The sequence below is a fragment of the Poeciliopsis prolifica genome, unplaced genomic scaffold (assembly GCF_027474105.1).
Source record: "Poeciliopsis prolifica strain line A6 unplaced genomic scaffold, Auburn_PproV2 SCAFFOLD016, whole genome shotgun sequence".
Classification (NCBI taxonomy): Eukaryota; Metazoa; Chordata; class Actinopteri; order Cyprinodontiformes; family Poeciliidae; genus Poeciliopsis; species Poeciliopsis prolifica.
The window spans coordinates 10,105,067-10,123,197 of NW_026562391.1; the positions used below are offsets into that span (position 1 = coordinate 10,105,067).

General features: G+C 38.3%; 1 protein-coding gene across 1 annotated transcript; it reads right to left on the reverse strand.

The window, feature by feature from the left end:
- Nucleotides 1–340: 340 nt before the first annotated feature.
- Nucleotides 341–16,921, reverse strand: arhgef38 (Rho guanine nucleotide exchange factor (GEF) 38). Its single transcript, XM_055041352.1, has 14 exons — nucleotides 13,247–16,921; nucleotides 7,489–7,673; nucleotides 7,095–7,212; nucleotides 6,842–6,989; nucleotides 6,729–6,746; nucleotides 6,425–6,624; nucleotides 6,174–6,310; nucleotides 5,958–6,062; nucleotides 5,194–5,313; nucleotides 4,623–5,003; nucleotides 4,392–4,529; nucleotides 3,787–3,988; nucleotides 2,221–2,498; nucleotides 341–1,938 (listed from the first exon to the last, which is right to left on the reverse strand). Exons 1-14 carry the CDS (start codon nucleotides 13,449–13,451, stop codon nucleotides 1,756–1,758), a joined length of 2,418 nt encoding a protein of 805 aa, XP_054897327.1. The 5' UTR covers nucleotides 13,452–16,921; the 3' UTR covers nucleotides 341–1,755.
- Nucleotides 16,922–18,131: the final 1,210 nt, after the last annotated feature.

The window sequence follows — 18,131 nt, forward strand, 5'->3', positions numbered from 1 at the left end:
TTCCTTTCTTGATCATGCCCCTTCTTCCTCTGACCTTCTGAAGCACTCCTCGTTCATTTGTTGATCTTTCCTTCAATGTTTCATGTGTCTGCGCCACTCTTCCATTCTCATTTTCTCTCCATCCCTCCTTGTGACCTTCATTTGTACACCTTTCACTCCTTCATTGTTTAATCACTTCCTTGTATTCTTTCTCCCCATTGACCTTCCTTATCTCAGTCATTGTTCCATCTCCTTCCTTCTTTATCCATTCCCCCATCAATCAGCAATCCATCCAAAAACTGGCTCATCGACATAAAACATGTGGAAGTATGAGTAGAAAATGTAGAAATTAGTTGTATTTATTAAATCTTTCAAATTTAAGAAAAATGAATAATGCAAATCAAAACATTTTGAACAAATCATAAAAAATATTCTTCACAATTTTCTTCATTTATATAAATTATCTCTAAATCAAGTCACATATTACTTCATGATCGTATCACTTCAATATAAACAACACTGAGGTACAAAAGGTGTTCAGCAAAGTGCACTGCAGTTTCATCTGAACTCTCATCCAAACCAAATGACAGGTTAAAAACCAACGGTGAGCTCTCGTACTACATTCACATGAAGACAAAGCAGTTCTACATGGTGGTTGAAAACATTTACATCTAGAAAGTGCAGTTTCATTATTCACAAAGCAGAAATTCAACATGTTAACAGATCTGGGGGTTTTGGGAGGGGTGCAAAAAAGATAAAAACCTTGTTCTTGCTTTATCGTCTAAAAAAACAATGTTATGATTGTTGACAAATTCTGATCTTAAATGTTATCACATACAGAGCTTTCTACACATATTGGCACAAGTAATCTGTGTTGGAAAAACATCTTAAGAATTGTGTTTTTTCAGTAATATCCATCTGAAAGTCAAAATCAGTGAACCAACTTTTCATCGGAGTACATTTATCCTGTGGTGATTAAGTTTTATACTTTTAGAGAGTTAACGATACTAAGCTCATTGGCACCCTTAACAAATCCTTTAAAGCGCGTGTAACTATAGATTTTTGGTAAATTGTAATTAATTTTTTAAAGGTGTTTTTCAGGGTGTTTTACATTTTAATTGGTAACCCCTGACTTGCTGTTTTTTGGACTGATGTGACACCAAAGATATTTTGATCTACTCTTCCAAATGGATATCAAAAGAACATGCCATAATCTGAATATGTGTTGGTCTTTGCCAATCTGGAAATGATAACAATATAGCTAGCCGCCTAAACTTGGCTGTAAATCAATGAAATGATAAAACACCTTAAAGCAACTAGAAGTCGGACAGCAAAAGAATAGACAAGGAACAACGTTTGTCTTTCCATCATCCACTGTGAAGAGGATGATGGAGAAAAAATAAACTCCAAAGCTTGATCATTGGAGTACTGGAGAAACCTGTGGTATATAGGTATTTAGCACTTTTAATGATATTTTTATCACCAGTGCCAATAATTCTGTAAGGCTTTAAATGTAAAAAAAAAGGAAAGTTTTCTTACATAAATTTAAAACAATGAACTAGAAGCTGATGCAACACAGCAATAAAAAAGCCCTTGCAGTTACTTTTCTCGTGACTTTGGTATTAAACTGAAAATGGATAAATATGTAACCTTGAACAGTTACAAAATATTTGATTCCAAAATTTCCTAAATGTGCGATATTACTGAAGATAAATGTTTGGTATGACGTCATAATTATTAATATTGCTTTCTTTTTGTAATTTTTACATTCTAGATTCATGCATATGACATTCTGCCAAGGTAGTTAGCAGGAACGTATCCCTTCTGTCCATTGGCCTCAGCCAACCACCACTGCTTGTTTCCGCCCAGGTCACAGAACTGGAGTATGCGGACGTGCTGGTACTCCTGCAGGGACAGCTCCTGTTCACAGCGTGCTTGAAATGCATAGACGGCATAATACTGTGGAGACAAACATAATCCAGATGTTACTGAATGCAACAAATATGTTGTGTGGATATAGTTTACTTTCTAACGTCCAATACATATGGTGTATTTCTATTTTTTAAACCAGTAGGGGACACTGTTTTTTAATTTTCTACGTTGACATAGAAATTATTTCCACTGGGTAGTCTAACGATTATCTTTAAAATGTAAAAAAAAAAATTTTAAAGACTAAAATATTCTAACATTACTGTAATGATTAAACAACTACAACAGAAACACCTGGACAGCACCACACACCTGTTGGGTGTCACCATCCACAGACTCTTCCAGTTCTTCAGCGTTCTCCAGGTCTCCCTGCAGACCTGAGAGGGTTGAGCTGCTGTCTGTGGTGTTCATGCTGAGGCTACGCACGCTGCTGCTGCTGGGTGACACAAACAGGCTGAGGTCGTCAAAGTCCTCGTATGTGATGACAGCAGGCTGCTGCTGCTGCTCTTTGGCCTTCTGGTTTCTCCGCTGGGAGTCCCTCAGAGGGTTGTACTGCTTCAGGAACGTGGAGTAGACATAGCCTTTGTCACCTAATGGAGGCAGAGTATCATGATTTGTCATAATCCATGTTTTTTGTGATTTGTTTTTGACACACTGGTATGATTTGTTTTTATCCACCCATCAGCTTTAATACTTTAAAAGATTCACTGCTCCAAACTAACTGAATAGTTGTTTATGTCCCTGGTGTTATTTGCATAGATCTCTCCTTTCAAATAATAACTGCTGCTTTTTTTACTTCTTGTAAACAATCTGTTGTACATTTTTCATTCTTTAAATAATCAGGTGCACATTTATTTTAACCTGTTTATGCTATAGTGGTATGGTATCATGCTTATTTTTACATATTTTTATTTCTCTGTGAATATGCATGCTACCATCTAACTTGCAGCTGTTGCGCCCGAATTTTCACACTGCTGCACAAAAAAATGACATTTCTATTCTATTTTGTTCCAATTAAATAAACGGTGCCCCTTTATGACCCTTAAATAGGAGTAATACAGCACATTTTCTAGATGTTACCACTTCTGCAGCTAATTAATAATTGTAAACTTAATATTAATTAATTAACAACATTGAACAAAGAGCATAAAAGTCAACTGGAAAGGAACACAACTGGTCTTTTTGTGAGAAGGCTCAAAAAGTTAATGATATTCCAGTTAACAATTAGTCAATTATTAAATGAGTTGACGATTATTTCAATAATCGATTAATCGTTTCAGCTCTACATTGCACATATGACATTAAGGTTGTCAGCACCTCAGAGGCTGCAGAAGTGATGTTTGCACAATCCTAAACTCAGCTATGTTTTGTGTAAATATACGTCAGAGCTGCTATTAACAGAAATAATAATAACAGCTTCCCACAAAAGCTGCTTTCCCCAAAGGAAAATCCCAGGCCTGTAAAGAATGTAGCTACCTCTAAGAAATACAAATATGCAGAAAACGGGGAGCAGCGTCAGAAAAAAGTCCCTGTAACCTCATGTGACTCCCAGATCCCCAGAGGAAAACACTTTGTACTACAAGTACAGAGGTGTTCAGTTTGTTCCAACCGGTTGCTGGTATCTCAGCTGATTCTGGGAGACAAGCTATGGAGTCGGATCTGTTGTGAGGCAACCAGCTCTAGAGACTCCACCAACCATGACACCACGCCAGCTCCTGGGACTAATTCTTGTGTGCTGACTTGTCAGAAAGTAAAGTAAGGAGTCTCAGTCATCTAAAAAAATGCATGGACCTGTACCAACCACATACTGTTATTTTTTTGTTTTGTTTAAAAATAAAGTCTCTGCTTTCTCTCTCTCTCACACACACACACACTTGCCTCCGTTGTGCACCAGCCAACGGCTGCTGCTGCCTAAAGGGTCTGTATCCTCCAACAAGGCCACCAGCTCTCCCTCCAGCAGGCTGAGGTCCTGCTCCTGACAGCCATTACATTTCCTCTTCAGCTGGTAGAGGCGGTCCGGCGGGTACTCCGCCAGCAGCCAGGCGCGCTGCTCCTCTGTTTGATGCTGCACCTCCTGCACCTGGAAAACAGAGCAGTACAGAGAAGTGTTGGTGTAAATATTTGCTGTGGGTATTTTCTGCGTGGTGCTACGTAACAGAGTTGTCAGTAATCAGTATATGAGGGAGAATTCATCTGGAGGAAGGAGTAAAGACTCCTTTTCTGTCCTTCAAGTCTAAGGACAAATAAAACTGCATAATCAACTCAGACTAGGAGATTTTATATAAATGTGTATTTTTGTAAATTTTCTGGTGTTATGACAGACCAAAAAAAAAGGTAAAGTTTTGAGATTTCGGCCTGAAAGTTGAAAAAACCCTTCATGGGCAAACCTTTATTTGTCTCCAGTAGCCAATCAGACACAGGCAACATCGAGCAACTTTTCAAGTATAAAAACCTAAAATCTATGATCATTTCTATGGTCTTACCACAGTTTTTTTGTCTCGTTGCCTCTCAAAGCTGACTTTTCTCTCCATTAGCTTCTGAGCATTATCCTTCACAAAAGTCAGGTTGTTCAGCTCATCCATGATGCTGTTTTGCACCTCAGCCATGTTTGACAGTGGAGGCTTAAAAGTACAGAAAAACAAAGGTTAGATCGATTTCAAATGAACAAAACTACATTTAATAATAAGCTGCGGGTGTGTGTGTGTGATTCTCACAGGCAGCTGGTGAACAGCCGGAGCTGCAACCAAAGCGCAACCCATCAGTCCTCTGAGAAGGGCCACCAGACACAGCACACAGTTTGTCAGGATAGTATAAGCTGCCTTGTTGAACCTCTGCAACTCGTCCACAAGCAAAGCATTGATGGCTTCATAGTCTCTCTTGGCAGGACCAGGAGGTGCATCTGACGCTGATGAGGTGGTGGACGACGCGGTGGAGGTGGAGGATGAGGATGAGGATGAAAAAGAGGAGGAGCGCTCCAGGCGGCAGCAGTAGTCCAGCAGCTTGTCATAACGCTTCTGGATGAGCTTCTGCGGGGCTGTGAACATGCCCTGCAGAGAGGTGAGGGGCACCAGAACCAACTCCTCCATTCGCTCTTTCTGAAGGAAGGGAAAATTGTAGATTTACACAAGTTTGAAAACTCACTTGGTACAGCTTGTAAACAGCTCGATACTAAGCAGATAATAAAAACAGCGTTAGATGGAAAAAGGGAAGTGTGGAAGAAGAAGTGTAACTAAGTAAGGAGTACATATTCGCAAATTGCAAAAATGCAACAAAAGTTGTCCTTACAAAGTACTTATAAGGGTCTTTGCCATTCTTGTGTGATGAGCCATTTATGTCTGCATTGCTTAGATTCGTAATCATGTTTTCCATGTCCTTCACGTTCTGAACAGCAACAGGCACCATCTCCTGCAGAGAATTGTGGAGGCTTTCAGGAAATTGATAGGATATTTAAAATGATTTCTTTCTCCTCAAATCTATCCCATTTTTCAGGTTTGTTATAATAACTGTACAAGTGGTCATATACGAGCCAGTGACAAATAAAGGCACCTCTGATAAGATATTATATGAAAAGCGTTAAATAGATTTTGTGGCTTTTAACATAATTGTAAGATCACACAGAGAAAATCCAAACTTTAATTGCAGTATTTTTTTTTTAAGTTTGAAGAAAATACCCTTGTTAAGAATTAAGTTTTAACAAAATTACCAATAGCACAGTCATGTATATCCACCCTAGTGAGGAAAAGAAGCAGGTGTTTTTTTTTAACCCCAGCTACACACAAAATGCATTGATTACAAATGAGACATTATTAAACTTTGTATTTATTTCAAATGTATATGTAGAGATGACTGAGGCTGTGCCACAAGGGATTTTGCAACAATAATCCATTCCTAACATTGGACTACTTTCCCACAGCATAAAGGGACTCAGATTAAAGGGTGGATTTTTCAGCTTCTGTAAGAGTCGTTTAGTAGCTTAAAGCTTTTTCAGACATCTTCACTTCACATCTTCACAGTAAGCATGGCTGAATCTTCAACAGCTCAGTTCTCACCTGAGTGTATTGCACATAACAGTTCACATTCTTGGCCAGTTGCCTCACAGCTTTCTCCAGACTCCTGAACAGTTTCTCTTCCTTATCAAACACTTCATCCCTCACCTGCAGACACAATCATAGATCAGTAAATGCTCTGGTATGTCTGCTCTTAAGCCCAATCACTGGTCTGTTTCTACGTCTGCAGAGAGTGAAGGAGGAGCGGCGTGCTGTTACCTGTGGTTCTACTCCAGTGAGAATCTTCAGATATCCTGCGAACCTGTCTCCTTTCTTCCGGAGGGAGTGGATGTTAATCTTGCTAATCATGTCCCTCAACGTGCCTTCATCGTTTTCTGACCTCTTGTACTTCATAACTAATGTTTGTAGAAATAAAAAAAAAATCCAGACAGGGAATAAAAAACAAGTTTATACATTTATTGAATAGACTGATTAAATAAACATTGTTTTGGATGTGGATAAATTCATACCTATGTCTTTCCGTCTCCTGAACTCATTGATGTTAACGTTTATGATCTTGGCAGCGGTGAGCGCCTCCTGCAGGGGCAGATAGTCAATGTGGTCTTCAGGGGTGGCCTGCCAAAGTTCCCCCAGAAGCAATGGGTACTTCATGATTCTCTGGACTGGTTTGATCAGCAGGGAGCCCATGTTCAACAAATTGGGTTTTCCTCTGTGGAAACACAAATTTGACTCAGTGAAGGATGAGAGAACAAAGCAAATGATGAGAAAATCTTTGTAAAAAACAAAAGAAACAAGAAAAAAAAAACTACTTACTCTTGGTCATAGATTTTTCTACAACAGAAGAAAAATAGTTACTGATTGAAGTTTAATTTTAAGGTTGTAATTCATAATAAATTAAATTATTTAGAAAATCTAGTAAAACTTACTTCAATGCTAAGATACAAGCAGTAAAATGCTGCGTTATCTGTTCCTCCTTTTCATAGGCCTTCAATGACGTGTTGGCATCGTCATGGTGGTAACAATAAATCTTATATACATCTTCCAAAGCTGCCTTTGCCTGGATAAACACTTCCCCTGAAACACACAAGGGAAAAAAAAGGACCTTTGTTTTAGTCGCTTTGTTTTTTCTTCCATTTAATGGAAGAAAAAAGAAAGAATCAGGAACTATGAAAGATGTACCTATGACGACTGCTTCTGGATCTGGGTCAGACATGGACACATGAATTCTGTGAAGAAGAGCTGCAGACACCTCACACACCGTCTCCATGTTGGTGAAAAGTCGGTCCACATCAACAACCTAACAAACAATATGGGAAAACATTGTGCTGATTAAGAACTGCAGCATTATGTATAACAGTCAGTGTACTTGCATGTGCACAGCTTGCCCATCTGTATTTCAGACCATGTAAATTAATTTTCTTGATGTAATGAATTAGTCATTTTAAAATGACTTTCTTTTTCAACTAAGCAAATATCTATGTTCAGTAACACTGGGATTTAAACTTTTAATGACTGAAGGTGAATGTTCAGGTTAAATCGGTTAACAGACACATTGAAGCTAAGACTCCTCTACCTGTAACACTCGTAGAGGCTGGACGACTTCTCTGATGCACAGTTCCAAGTCGGTGAGGTAGTCCTTTTCAGTTTGCACAAGTTCTTTTATCACTTTCGCCCTGCGGCTCATCTTCCTGGACCGAATCTCTTCCATGTCCAGCACCGGAGAGGGAAGAGCTGACAGGTCAAGTGGCATCAGTTTCTCTATGGAGACAAGGAATATTTCAAAATGAGTCCACGTCAATTGATTTAATGTAAATTTTGCTTGATATTATGACAGGAGAAAAAACTGGCGATGGACCGAACAAAAAAACACAACTCAAGAGATTATTGAAATGCAATGTTGTGCTTTTGTTGCTATTTAAATTTTTAAACATTATTGATTTTTTTTTGTTAAAAACTCTTTTTTTTTTGTGAGTGTTCTACCACCAGCTTGACACCTGAGTGAAACTATGTCACTGTGATCTCATCATCTTCAAATGAAAGTCAGAGAGCCTCACTTCAGCATCCCAGTCAGGCTCACTCGCTTCACTTTTTTTTTTTTAACGCTCTGCCGCCTTCACAGTCTGAGGCTGTTCTGTGGCAGGCTTTGACGTCTGTTTAAGGCAGAGCGGTGCTTCCTCACTGCCTAATCGATACCAAGCGCTGCTTCCTCCTCGGGATGCAGAGAGCAATAAGGTGGGAGGAAACAGAAGTCTGCGAGCATCGTGTCAAGTTACGAAACTAATCAGGCTGCTGATGCAATCCTGTGTGGATCTCAGGCATCCCATCTGCTCAGATCTTTCAAAGTGTTTGTGGGGCACTCCAAACTCACACTCAGAAAGGAATAATGAAACCCACTAATAAAGTGACACTGAATGAGTGAGTAGGTGCACACAAATCGTCATGACTGCACATGACAGTATTATCCGCTTCAAGCAACACATTGTAGCATAAGGGTTTAAGGTTTTACCAAGGACTGCTTTACATCTTGTTCTGGCAGAGCCAAAATTACCATTTGGAAAATTATTCTAGAACTATCTGGCAATATTTGTTCAGGGATTTTATTTTGAATTTATCTTATTTACAAAGGTCTTCTCAATTATTGTGAATAACTAGTCTACAAAAATGTGTGCAGATGTGTTGCATGTGCAATACTTGCCCCATATTTTGCTATTTAAGAGACAACAGAAACCAAGAATGTAATTTGATAAAAGTGACATAACAATATTTGACCTGCTGGGTGAAGCCTGTAGGATGGATCATGTGACCATGTCCAGCAGAACCTTATGATGAATTCAAGTGCAGTGACTAATAGTAGCATGGCAGAAACAAAACTCTGATCTCACTCTACCGGCAGTACTATGTGTTGCTGTGCCAACTCACACTTAAAGCCACAAAAAGTTGGAAAGACATTTACTATAGTCTACGCATTCATATTTTAATATGTATAATCAAATGATAATATTTCACATTAGTTTGATTGCTGCGCTTGTTATATTGTCGTTACAGAATAAGAGTTCTTCGTTTTTAATTTTAAATTTATTTCAAAATTTATAGAGAAAATAATTTGGTCAAAGAAAAATGGCAAAATCATTACTGTTAGAAGAAAAGTAAAAAAAAAAAAAGTAAGTAAATGGTAGGAGCCCAGGGTAGAAATCGTAATAATATTTTAGCATGAAGCTGTTTCTCAGTTTACCTAATATCATTGTTAATATATCACTGATAATGATCTACTAAATGTGCTTTCTTCAATGAATAATTTCTGACAAACACTTGGATTAAGGTTTTCTGCATGCTGTGATTATTTTAAAGATTGGTGGTCAGGAGCAGAGCTAAACTTTGAACTTGTACCTGTTCAGGCTGTCTAATGTTGATTTTGAGGTCTATTTCAGAATCTTCTTGTAGAAGCTGATCCTCTTGTCATTTTTGGCGCTTATATAAATAATTTCCTTTCAAGTTATGCAAATATTATAAAGTTTTTAATCCTACCACTACAAGTGAAATGTTTCCTGTGATACAAGCTCAACAATGTAAACAATCCACCCACATCCTTATCAGCTGGAAAGATGTTCTACAAACACACCTTTGCTCACCGCGGTTACATTTTTTTTTTTTAAATTCTTGCTGTTTTCAATTTGATCGTAAATACACTATTATGGTTGTGGTGTGTGTTCTTTGACATCAGTTACTGATTTCTGAAGAAGGTTCTTATTTTCATACTCATGAAAATAAGACTATTTTATCCCCAACTGGACAGTGTAAAAGCATAGATTTGATTTTCTTTTACAGCCAAACAAGTCACATACAATGATCATTTTCAGTTTACATAAATGCCAGACTCATATGCCTGGGGCAGAAGTTGGGTAGGTTTCAGAAATTATTGAATCAAAACTGTGACACACAATTGCTGGAATCCGCTGTATAATACTGTCAATATCAGTGTATTGTGTCAATAACTTTAGTTCAAACCAGAGAAAAATTGCATTCACTTTAGATACAGTTAGGCATTTACCTGCTCCATAGTTTGTACAAGCTGGTGTTAGCTCTGCACAACAATCATCAAAGTCATGGTCATAACACCACTACAGAATGTCTTATTAGGCATTGGAAGATTTTTACTTTTTTTTATTTGGTCTTTTTGAATATAGCCAGGTAAATGGCACATCAAATGTGAACGACGGAGCTCAGCTCAGACCAAAATATTTTTTTTTTCATATTAATATCCTGTTTGGTAAAAACTAAGCACAGCATTGTGAAACATGATGGTGACAGTACAATGAGATGCTTTGTTTCAGCAGTGACAAAGAAACTGGTCAGTGTTGATGAGAAAAGGAATGAAGCTAAACAGCTATTGAGTCACCCTAAAAAAAAAAAGCAGCAAAAAACTTATCAAACATCAGACAGGGTCAGATAAATAAAAGAACATACAATATACTCTCTTGATTTTTTTTTGTAAATGACTGTTTTCTTCCATTTTGCAGTTACACAATTTGTAATTAAACCATACTGACTTTAGTATTTGTTACAAATTTCTTTGTTTTATGCTGTATCATAATACTATCTAATAAGTCTCAAGACACATAATGAGTAACTAGTTCTTCAACTGTAATTAGAAGTGTCATGTGTCAGTTTTTCTTGTCTGTCAGTAAGAAAGATCCCATACCTGATAACCTGCACCTGTGAGAAAATAGGCCCAAGGAGAGTTTGCTCATTTCAAACCAGCTGAAATGACACTACTGAATTTTAAAATTGACACAAAAAGCATGTGCATTGAAAGCTTCTTTTCTTTTTGCTACCGAACTGAAAAACAGAAAAATTGGTGGGACATTTTAAGTTTGACAGAATCCTATTTGGTTTGGTTTCTGGTCCGGGATTTCCCATGAAAGCAGAGACAAGGGTTTTCTCTGTTCAGCCCAGTGAAAGGGATCTAATGTGCTTGGCTGGAAAGAGCACAAAAAAAATCTGATGGATTGTGTTGCACTTTTTGGAAAAATAATACTTTGGACTGCTCCACACACCAAAGAGAAAGTTATCATTCCACATAACAGTAATTTGAAAACAAAGCATGTAGAAATTGGAGCAAAGCTGGTTACAATAGGTGGGTTATTGCTCTTATTCTCATGAAATGCCAACATGGTAACAGCAAAGAACTTTTGTCATCGTTAAGCTTTGTTTATTTCATTAGGTCGTACAAAGTTAAAGCTACCATAAAATACCAATAAATGCCAAGTGTTGCAAAGGCCTGAAGGAAAGAATGTAAGCTGATGAATCCTTATGTAAGTCTTAAAATTAAAACTGCTTGCACATTTACTGGCACCCTGAGGAAATTTGTGTTGAAGCATTTACAATATCAATTCTCTTTTGTTTTTTGTTGTTTTTACAAGACAGTAATCTCATGAAGAAAAGATCTTGAGATTTGTTTTTAACCTAAAATGCCTGTTCCTCATGCAGCCTGTTATTGTTAACAGTTCCATTTGTTATAAAGCATTTGATCCATACTCTGAGAGTATATATGGGCAAATAGTTTTTTCTTGAATAAATTTCTTCATGTATGAAGATCAACACAGATCTGCCTCAATTGAATGGTACGTTCACATTTCTTTCCCATCTTGAAGAGAAGCTTCATATTTGCACCTCAGGGAACCAGAAATCGTATTGAAAGTTTCCAAAAACAAGTGGATGAGGACATATTTGAAAACGATTCAAATTTACAAATGTCTTTAGTCATTGTAGAACTTTTTACTTTATTCGGATGTCATTGGATATGGAGGGGTCTCTAACTATGGGAATGGTAAGATATCCTGAAGGTTGTTACATAACTACCCATTCTAAGTATTTTAGAATTTGGATAACAGATATTCAAACAGAACGGAAATTTGAAAAACAACCGGTTTTTAAAATTATTAATCAAATGCTACTTTAAGTTGTACTAATCAGCATATGTGACCCTGAACCAGTATAAAACCATATTTTCCTGATTAAATCTGTGCAGAACGTCAGAAATACCAGAAAACTTTGTGTTTGACCAAAATTTGACAGATCATCTTTTCTCCTTTCTTTTTATGCTTGTGCCAGTCGCAGACGGTTGTCGCCCTGGGTGGTGAGCCATATCACACATGTCAAAGACTGCAGGTGATTAGACATACTGATGTCATGTCTCCATGGATGCTTTGGACAAACCTGCCTGACAGGCAGATGAGAGCAGCAGCTCACATGTTTCCTCTTTTGGTGAAGTCATCGTTCTGTCAATATTTGCATTGGTAATACCCCTGTAAATATGTAATACTGCTCATCAGCTGAATCTAAAACAGGGTGGGTTTAAGGTTGACTGAAAACACCTCTGTGTGTGTTTTTGACAACTCTGCCCACCATGATACAGGCTGGGCAAGAAAATAGTACAAAGGGTCAGTGGAGTGGTCCTATTTCAGGTAAACAAAGCTGCTGTTGATAAAGCAAGCATAAATAGGCACGTGTGTGTATATGTGTGTGAAAGTTACCTGTGAAACAGGCATTTAGATGTTTTTACGTTTTGTTTGTTTTATAAAGCATCTGCGGTCAGTATGTCATGTGATTTACATTGTTCACAGAAGAGGAAGCTGAGGAACAAGTGGTGCAGGAAAGCCAACATACTTCAGTTCACTCAGTGATTGTAATCCCCCTGCTGAGAGTAAATGTCATTTTGCCTGAAGTGCAGCATTCCCAGAGGCTGACTGCACTCTAGGACAGGTAGAGCCAGTTTTTTTTTCTGAAGAGTAGATATGTGCTAAAATTAATCACCCTCATCTGTAGTTGTAATCCCATTATTGCTATTACTACTTTTGTAACTTATGTCTATCCACACTTATTAAAGTTCAATTTGTTCTTAAGTTGAACCTTTTTCATTTGCATAAAATGAAAACAAATCTAGGGACTCATTGTTCCAACGTCTTGAATTTATCAAAATAACATTACGTCAGTTTTTCCAGTCATCCCATCTAATGTCTTGTTTATGTGCAAGTCCGGAATACCTGAAAGGCCACTCCTCAGTGCCCGGGTACGGGGCACAGTTTGCATATGTGGCTTCATCCCTGAGGGAGTATCTTTCTCAGCACACAGTAACACAACAGGTGACCAATAAAGAGCAGAGCACACTTACTGGCTGGTGCAGTGTTAAAGTTCCCCCACTCCCTTAAGCCATGGATGCTGTTTTTACCGCCTGTCTATTGTGCATCTATTACATTTCCAGGTATAATTTTGCACTGAGACACTTTAGTTGCTATAGTTTTGTCACTTGGGAACATCTTTAGCTGCTGTACCTTTAAGTTTAGCGCTGTACTCCGTCTTGTCAGACTGACTCCTCCTCACCAGCGTCCCCAGGTTGATGTCACCTTTGGCCATGTCATCGGCCACTATAGTGTCCGTCTTTCTCCTCTCCAGGTACCGCAGGAACACAGGGCGGTTTTTTCTTTTTATATGTCTTTCCTTGTCCTTCTCACCCCCACTGGCCTCCTTGGGATCCATGGTGAGGTCCCCCTTTCCTCAGGTCAGTGAAAGAGAACAGGAGGGTTGAAAGAGGGAGACTGCCTGGGAAGTTCAACAGGTGTAGTGTTCAATGTGTCCTGACTGCCTGCAGAGCACAGGTAGCTCAGCTCCTCCCCATGAACCTGTCACGAGGGCCACACCTCTGCACTTATTGCCTAGGCTTTTCCTCTCTTTAGGCCATCACATCTCCTCACCAAAAGGACATTTTGTACCGTACCTTTATTTAGAGGGTTTAAAGGAAGAAACTACTATTGAGGTCATCTCCTTGCTCATACACTATAACAAAATGGAAAGAAAAGCTGCCTCTCACTTACTGACAAGGTGCCACTGCTGATGAGGAAGTTAAATAAGGCAGTCATGCAAATGGCCTGGCTGTAAAAACAAACTGGGAAATTCAGCTTAATGTTTACACAAAACTGAATGAGATCATCTTTAGAAATCCTATGCATTTAGCCATAAACAAGGTGCATCTTTCCATATTAAAATTTTATTTAAAAGTTCATTTACACTCATTAAATACAAACAGTGAAATTTATATTTCATAAACTCATTACAAAGAAAGTTATTCCTATTAATTTTGTTTAATATGACTTGTAGCTAAATTAAAATCCAAGATTCAGAAAATTAGAATATTAAAAAAAAGAAACCCCAACAAGATATCCTTTTAAATACAGAAATATTGCTCTCTTCCAAAGTATGACCACGTGCTGACCACCATATCACTTTCAGTACTTACAGTAGCTGGGCCGCCTCTTGTGGCACCAACGCAGCGTAACATGCCGGTGATTAGTCTATCAGTGGTTCTCAAATGGGGGTACGCGTACCCCTGGGGGTACGTGAAGCTTTTCAAAATATCTTTAAAAAATCAGTCGGCTCCTCATAATAAGTCTTGGGAAAAATTATTTTGTAAAAAGTTCGATAAAGTATAAATGTGTGTTCATGCACTGAATTTTATATTCAGTATTTAGTTTCAATACCCTTTAAAATAGACGTGGCTAAAGCCTAGCAGCAATGCTGCTGAAAGTTCAGATAAAGTGAAAAAGAAGGCAAAACCAGAGCCGACGAAGTACAGAACATACATGGAAAAGTATGTTTTAATGGGATTTACGTCCACGATCTCTGACCCCCCAGGCACTGTGGGGGTTTTTTGCGGGGAGAAATTAGCCAACGCTAGCATGCAGCCGGCTAGCATGCAGCCGGCACACCTCCAGCGGCATCTCACCACAAAACATGGATGCCATGTTGGTAAGACACCGGAGTTCTTCAGGAGAAAACTTTCTGAGTTCAAGTCATTCAAAGCCACAATGCGAAAAGCCTCCACTACATCAGCCAAAGCCTCGGAGGCTTCTTACGCGGTGTCTTTGCTCGTTGCTAAAGCTAAAAAACCGTTCACCATAGCGGAAGACCTGTTGCTCCCCGCTGCTGTTGAAACTATCCTGTGCAAAAAATCAGCGGATACATTAAAAACTCTGTCTAATGACACCGTAACTTACTGTTCAAACCGAATCAAATGTTCAATGCAAAGTGATTAAAGTGCAATCTTCTTTTTTTATCTGAAAAGAGGTAACGTTTATTGTTTTTTTTGCGAGCAAATCTTTATTTATAAAGTAAATTTATTTTGGAAACAAAATATAATTTATTTTGTAATTAAGTTATAGATTTATTTCTGTGAACACTTTTTAGTTATTTTTGTATATATGTGAGGGATTTACCCCTCCCTAAAAGGTGATGTGTTTGTGCTGCTATATTCCAATTTATTTATTAACTGTATTTTGTTTGGAGGAAGCAACTTGCTTTGTTTGGTGTTTTTGTTTTAATCACTTTTCTTCTCTTTGAGGTCACCTGGTCAGGTGTTGCCATGGAAGCCCGCCCATGAGCAGTGCTGACAAGGACCTGGTGTTTTCAATCAACCTCAGAATCTATTGTTTGAGAGGGAAGGGAGATGTGTTTGGATTTAATTTGGGGCCCAGATTGTTTTTGTTTTAGTTTTGAAGGTTGTTAGTTGAAATGTAAATTTCTTTCTAGGAATATAGTGTAGTACAAATGTTTTTTTCACTTGTAAATGTTGACTCCACCCCTTAATTAGTCAAGGAAGAGCCAATGCTTTAAAAGGCAGGTGTGTTAGATCGGGACTCTCCCTCTTGTGTGTGAACATGTCATGCTGTAACTGGATGGAAATGTTTTTGGAAAAAAAGATAAAACAAATGAGAGCTCTACAACTTCTGGACTTTGTTTGATTTTTTTGATTGCAACCCTACAATATATTTAATTTTGTACCATTTCAGAGACCAATATAAGTTAGCAGTGTTTTGCATATTTCAGTTTTGACTGGTTTTATGCCTTCCTGGTGGTCACTGTGTTCTGTTTTTCTTTTTTGTTTCTACATGCAACGTTTGCAATATGGATGTATTTGTCAGGTTCACTGAAATAAGGTGTTCGGCTTTAATAAATCAGTGATTTTACAGCACTGTTTTTTTTCTTCCAAAAATGTTTTGCCCGTGTCAGGGAGTACTTGACTAAAAATATATTTTTAAGGGGGTACATCACTGAAAAAAGTTTGAGAACCACTGGTCTATACCATGGTGATCAAATCAGATACCACTACGTTTGGCAGAGTGGGCAGGTATTAAGTACTGCTTGAAATGACAAACTTCATAAAGTCACCAGAAGAGACCGTGGAGTACGCTAAGATTTTCTGGTAGACAGTTTTGCTGATGTTGGACTGTTGATGAACAGCCAGCAGGCACCCCAAATCATATCTGACAGGGGAAACATTGAACCTCAAGCAACTTCACTTCTGTCTCTACTCTACCTTCAAACTTTGGAACTTCGATTTTCAAATTACATGCACAAATTGTTTTTGTATGAAAAAGAGATTCTACATCACTAATCTACACTCAAGTTTCTCCTTCGGCCGGCTGTCACATTTCTGGTTACTCTTGAAGCCTTCTAACTTTAGATGCCTTCTGTGAATAAAGCTGTAATGTAATTGAACCTAAGTTAGCATTTTAACAGCAGATTTAATTAAGCAATTGGATGTTAGCCATTTATTTGGCATCTTCTTGTTCCAACTCTTCAGTGTTGGTCGGACAGTGCTTGACAGGAAGTCATCCACATCCAAGTTAAGCCCATCTTGAAACTGACTGGGCTATCCCTTTGAGATATAACTCATTAATGATTCAAGTGAAGACAAGGATTTCTCCTTGACGCTCCTCAACAATCCCATATTATTACTCTCCAAACAGCATTGTTCCATAGAAACATTATTAGATATTAGAGTGCTATATATGCTGTCTTACATAGAATTTCTTAAAATGCACAAAAAAATCATGCGTCAGTCTGGCTTAGCTGGAGATTATATTACTTATGCAACAGTAGAAGACATGCGGGAAGGAAGCTGGAGACATATTTACCTCAGGTAGCCTTTCTTCACGCGCTGCTGAAACACAAAGCACATATGCAGTAGAGTCACAGGTTTATGAAAGACTGCCAGATTCTAAGGTCATTCATGGAAACGGTCAATACTCTCGAGTCCACGTAGTCTGTTGATGTTAGGCATTAGTTTCCTGGTTTCTACCTTTATAAAACACATATAAATTACATTCACTAGCAAAGCATAGTACTGAGTCACCAGGGAGCACTTTTATAGGTGGGACATACAGAATCAAACACTGTGAAGAAACACACAAGAGAGTAAACAGCATAATCTGTTTGTGCAGAATAAATGCTCTGTGCCGACAGAGTTACATGAGCATCTTGTTTAATATTTAGTGCAGTTTGTTACACCTGCTGAAAGACAGAGACTTACTTTGTCTTTCAACAAGGCAGATAAGAACACTTAAATTTAAAAGGCCCATTCAATCCCCAAGGCCCAAAAAAATATCCCAAAATTAAAACCACGTTTCAGGTTGGAATCTACCTCTGCAGATTTTTCTCAAAGCTCCTTTGGTGACATTTATGAAATGCATTTGAAAGATATTTGATGAACCAGCTTTTATGGCAGCTATGCTGGCAGCTGTGTTCGTCATTTGTTTGAAGAGTGAACAACTATAAAGAAGGCACATCAAGGTGAGTGGGTGGGGTGTTTGCCCAAGGTATATATGCACGTGTGGACTTTGATCATGATGCACTGTGGCGATTAAACCTCCAAAGAAAAGAGAACAAAAGGGTAGGTTGGGGGGAGATTAAGGCAAAGGAAGCTCTGGTAGTTATTGAATATCTTAATGTGGATTGTCACACAAACAGCTACATGTCTCACTTGTAACCTTACCAGGCAAGAGTTTGACTCAATGAGAAGATTGGACTTAGCTTTAAATTCTACGTGCCAATGGGTTGCCGCGTTGGCATAGATGTTGCAAATGTAGCATTCTCTCTGTCACGACTACATCTTTGCAAGTGTAAAATCCTACAAGGCAAGAATAACCTTGTAGAATTTTTAAGGTGCCACTACACTATACCTTTACAGGTGTAGTTGTGGCAGAAGGGCAGAGAATGCAATAGAGTCAATAAGCTTTTCAGTAATGTAAAGCAGTATTATATTATTGTTAACACTGAGCAAACACATATAGATTACTTAGTGGCTGTTCTGTTCCTGTATCCAAGTACTTCCCACTGAAATACACTGAGTTGCTGCCATGTAATTGGCTGAGTTGCTGTAAC

Bases quoted from the DNA above. Each gene is read 5' to 3' on its own strand.
- arhgef38 (XM_055041352.1), bottom strand. From the start codon at position 13,451: ATGGATCCCAAGGAGGCCAGTGGGGGTGAGAAGGACAAGGAAAGACAT. The intron at 7,213-7,488 runs GTAGAGGAGTCT...ATTGTTTGTTAG, and splicing joins AGCCTCTACGAGTGTTACAG to GTTGTTGATGTGGACCGACT. The intron at 2,499-3,786 runs GCAAGTGTGTGT...TGCCTCCATTAG, and splicing joins TTGGCTGGTGCACAACGGAG to GTGACAAAGGCTATGTCTAC.